The sequence below is a fragment of the Mesitornis unicolor genome, unplaced genomic scaffold, assembly GCF_000695765.1.
Source record: "Mesitornis unicolor isolate BGI_N332 unplaced genomic scaffold, ASM69576v1 scaffold15688, whole genome shotgun sequence".
Classification (NCBI taxonomy): Eukaryota; Metazoa; Chordata; class Aves; order Mesitornithiformes; family Mesitornithidae; genus Mesitornis; species Mesitornis unicolor.
Window position 1 is genome coordinate 43,807 of NW_010204038.1, and position 5,073 is coordinate 48,879.

Here is a 5,073-nt window from a genome sequence, read left to right on the forward strand (position 1 = left end):
AGTGGTACTGTACTTTGAGTGAATCATTGTACGAGTGCTGTTTTGTTACCCATATAAAACCATTGGAATAAGAAGACCATTAAGTACAGGGATAGCATTATTCTACAGCCCCAGTGCAACTGAACAACAAAAAGAACACTGGCAGATAGCATTAGCTTTGGCCCTAGATCAAGAGACCTGGCATTTAAGAAAGCTAACAGACTGAATCTGATCTTTATTTTCAGAGTTAGTACAAGCTTGTGCACTAATCTAGGCCTATTATAGATATAAAAGGTAACTAGATCTCTTCGCTGAATTTATGCAGAGGAAGAATTACGTCTTAGTAAAACAAACATCTCTTACTAGCAGCTTAATAATCTACCTTGCTATATGTACCATGGTGGCATTGAAACAAAGTATTCATTAAAGCAAAACCAGTTTAATCTTAGGCTTCATCTTCCATCAAATACCTTCAAAGCATTTATGAAAGAACGCACATACACTGTCCAGGTGTATAAACTAACCCAAATTCTGTTCTCACAACATGCAAACTGGAAACAAATCTACTTGGCTCAGTGAATTTTTAAGAGCAAAGCAGGTCATGATGAACTATGGTAAAATTAAGCATACAACTATGTATCACAAGGTTTCTGCACTCAGTAGCGCCTTTCCTGACTCAGTCAGTGCTAGCTGCCTTGTAATTGGGCAAAACATCTTGGAAACTGCCCCTGCCTCCCTGTTTGAAATACAGTAATCAATCCACATACTGTTATTAAGGGAAATAAACTGAGAGCACAGAGAAAGTTCCTGTCTGCCGCTTTTAAATTCATGTCCACTGTATCTCAGAAAATGTGCTGCAGAATGAGAAAAACTTAAGAGAGCAGTAACATGCCAAAAGAACACTTTGGAATAATTTCTATACAGGCAATAGCTAGACAAAATGCCCCTGGCCCAGGATTTAGGAGGGTTGCGACAAAGGTCTATGTCTGTGCCACTGATAGTGTCTAGAAATTGATTTGTTGTTTCTTCAAATAGAGTAATTATCTTACATCATATTAAGCCATCAGAGCGAAGGTTTAAAGCAAGCAAAGGAGCTAGTTTTTCAGTTGTGTATTGCTGAAGTTATGGAACTCCTTCTCAAAAGACATTGCAGAGGCTAGAGTAACACAAAGTTTTAAGGGCAGACTGGGTAACTCCATGAAGATAAATCTGTTTAAGATCACTGAACATAAGGAAAACATGCTTTTCAGAAAGGTCCCTCCTTCCTTTCAACCACTTAAAGCTTAAGTGGTTGAAGCACTGAGAGACCACTAGGAAGAATCACCATAATATTTGGCCTAATCTGCTGCTTCACCCTAAGCATGTTTTTGACCACTGTCAGATGGAACACTGGCCTAGACAGAACGTTTGTGCTGCCCTGTACAGACACGCTTTACATTCTTATGTTATATGCATTGCTCACTAGCAAAAAATAGTGCTTTTGTTATGTATCCAACCTTGTTGCTCATGGGGGGGACACTTTTAGTAAAGTATTCATACGGAATTGTATATGTCTCTATAATATAATAATAATCTGCTGAAAACTGCTAGAAAAACAAAATCCCGCCATGATTAACTGGTACCATTTAAAAACCCTTCTGCTCTTATTTCAGTCGTTTGTTCAGTGATGCTCAGGACCTTCTCTTTTTTTCAGATTAGGTCTTGGTTTTGCCATTTTTGTTTGCATTACCAAAATATTTACCTTTGTCAGGATTAGCCATTTGCTGGTTTTGTCCACAAAGTTTCAGTCAATGTATTTACAATCTGCGTGATTTTGTAATATAACTTAGCAGAATAAATTCACTTAAGCGCTAAATTTGTAAGTTTGGTCTTAGAGCATATGGCTTTAGAGTCACAGAATCACAGAATCGCTCGGTTGGAAAAGAACTCTGAGATCATCATGTCCAACCGTTCCTGTCTACCCCCTAAACCACATCCTTCAGTACCTCATCTACCCGCTCTTTAAATACAGCCAGGGATGGTGACTCCACCACCTCCCTGGGCAGCCTGTGCCAGCTTCTGACGACCCTCTCAGTAAAGAACTTCCTCATAGTGAAGGTTGTTTTGCTAACCTTTTCTGGAAAACTTTGCCTTGGATACGGCTCACAGGTTAGTGAAAGGTAGTGTGCTGCACTGATTAAATCAGCTCTATAAACCGTAAAAAAATCATAGAACAAATCTTGCAGCTCTAAAGCCTATAAATATGTCATTGAATTCACACTTGTTGGGATGTTAAACAGAAGTTAAACACAAAAATCTGCATCAAGACTGTGTGTGCATAAAGCATTTAACAAAAGGAAACAAAAGGATTGGAAAGCTCTGCAGAAGTAACTGTCTGTGTCAAAAGCGATTAAATCTTTCAGTTTCTCCTATGTATATTGTGATGAAAAACAAGCATCTACAAGTAGTTCAATGATTAATCCTTCAAAGCTTCAGATGAGGTAAGTTTAGGTGAACACTACTTCCAGTTCATTTCAAACCCAAGCTCAAAAGGAAACTATTAGTCTGCGGTTAGAAACATACTGGCAAAAAACTAAACCACAATTTATCAGTCTTATTTATTCTCAACTTATTTAGCAGACCAAAACAATGTTAATTCCATTTCACTGACAAAGGAAAAAATTCTACTGAAAGTAGAGGAATGAAAGTGGGTGTCTATACAGTAGATTCAAAAAATAGGGTACACAGAATTTCCATCTACTGAACGAACAGAACAGATCTCAAGTACACACACACACACACACACACACACACACAAACACACACACACATCTGGTAATTTTTTTTCTTTCATTTTTCCCTGAAATGAGATTGAATCTTTCATCTAAAAATTGTTGTTGAAGGAAAAAAACAGTATTGTTTTTTAAAGTAATTCTGTCTGATGCTTTTGGAAGCGCACCACAACAAAGATAAAAGATTCTTCCCTCCCACCTTATATGAGCAGAAGAGAACCATTAGATAATTTCACTGGAGGTAGTGAAACCCTGACATAATAAATTCAATTGAAATTAGCAGTACATTCCTCTTTCTCTCATGATTTCACTTGGGACAGTCACAGTCTCCATGCTTCCCAGTGCATACACAGAGTTTCAGAAGGACGGCAAAGCAAGGGAAAAAACAGCACAGAATAACTTTCATTCACAGTGGGAAAGAAGCTGCCTTCATCAAGCAGCAGCTCCACCACCTGCTCCCTGGAGATACCAGAAGGCAAATTCTTTCTACTTGATGTAAGACAGCTACTATCAATGCCACAGTAATAATGTCCAAAAAGATCTGGCTTGTGGATCTCGTGTAATGAGCTAGTAAATGAGAAGCTCCTAGAACACTGGCAAAGGAAGAATCTTAATCACATCAGTAAAGCATTACAGTGAAATTTTAAAATGGCATTACACATGCATTCCTAGTATTTAAGACATATAGAACCTTGTACATTGTAGAACTCAGTGAAACATCCTTCAAATCGTACTAACGTATTTAAAGCACCAATACGTGACAAAGTGATACCCTTCCTGAAATCCTGTATGTTAAGATTACATTGAGTAACTTGAAAAAAGTCTAAAAGTAATAATTCTCACTGTTAATACTGAACAATTTCCATTTTTTTTATAGCTAGCTCAGTACTGTAGGTGAAGAGCAAACATTCCAATTCACTGTTGCAGATTTTAGTATTAATTGCTTTCTATTGTTTATTCTTATTGGACTTCATATATATTCATTGAGATTTCCATAATGATCCTCAAGTGTTTTTCATTTATGAAGGTCCTTCTGCACAAGAAATTGCTTTGGTCACAGATGAACAGTTAGCCCTCTGAAAGCCCTCCCAAACTTTTCTGACTACCTAGTCTGTGTTTTTATGCTTGTCTTAATTCATTGCTTCTTACTGAGTCTATTTCAGGACAACACTTTAGGTTCCACAGCCATGACTATGCAGTTTCCTTAGTACCTTAATGTAAAGAAAGCACTTTCTCACAGAAATTTTTTTAACATGTCAAAATAACTTACCACAATCAGATCTCTGTTCTGGAACATTAGAAGAAAGGCAAGATGCCACTCTATGACAATAATCTTTAAGAGGTCTTGCATATCTGAAACGTTTATCTTAAGTACTTTCAAAAATGTCCTTCTGTTTAGAAGAGAAAAGAAAAAATCAAAAATGTAAAATGTGTCCATGCTCAAAGTATTACTATTTAGTCTTAGAAACACTGTAAAAAAGTTAAGATAAAGAATATAAGATAAATACTTGCATTTATAAACATGCTGTATTCTCTTTTATTCCTATGGTTATCAGTTCCTACTAAATGCAGTCACAGCAGTAAGACTCACATATGTGATACATATATTTGTAGTGAAACCACTATTCAGAAAGACAATAAACAGTGAATTTCAGTTCTGTAAACAGATGTTATTGAAAATGTTTATTCTATTCAGCATCAGGATTATGACTGATGTCATAATTTAAATAAATGCAACCCTCAACGACCAGAATTAGCAACTGTTTTTTGTGTGTGATCCATGTATCTCATCCAGTACATTCTTGATGCATTCTACACAAACCTCTTCTTTCTGATGTTTCATACAGGCTTGCTTCCATATCTCTTCAAACCTTTCATCTGAAATGTTCACACCAATGTTGCGGAGAATCTGTGCAATCTACAAATACAATTCATGTACTTCTGGTCAGTATTTGCTTTAAACTATACAGAGTCTGGCTTTTACATATCTTAGCAATCTCTATTTGCCACACAGCTGTGGCGTATAAAATTGTCTTTAGTTAACAAAGTAAAGGTGATGCAACTTCAACAGTGAAAAAAATCACACACTGGAGATTCAGGGAAAAGTAAATGTTTTTTAAAACTCTTAAATCCTATTTATTCACTTTATTTTTACTGTTTGTGGCTATCGACATAAATTAGGTTATGTTATTGTCTGTATTCCACAGCAAGGATACTACAAGCAAGACCTTTAGTTGGTATAGATAAATGAGTGAAGTGACTAAAATGAAATTGTTAACGTCAACTTTGGGTCTTGCTACAGTTTTACATCAAAGTAATTCAG

At 36.3% G+C, this 5,073-nt stretch overlaps 1 protein-coding gene across 1 annotated transcript in view; it reads right to left on the bottom strand.

The window, feature by feature from the left end:
- Nucleotides 1–4,503: 4,503 nt before the first annotated feature.
- EFHB (EF-hand domain family, member B) overlaps nucleotides 4,504–5,073 on the bottom strand; it is a 13,939-nt gene continuing 13,369 nt past the window's right edge. Inside the window, 1 exon segment of the mRNA XM_010190937.1 lies at nucleotides 4,504–4,668. Coding sequence (XP_010189239.1) covers nucleotides 4,504–4,668 — 165 coding nt within the window.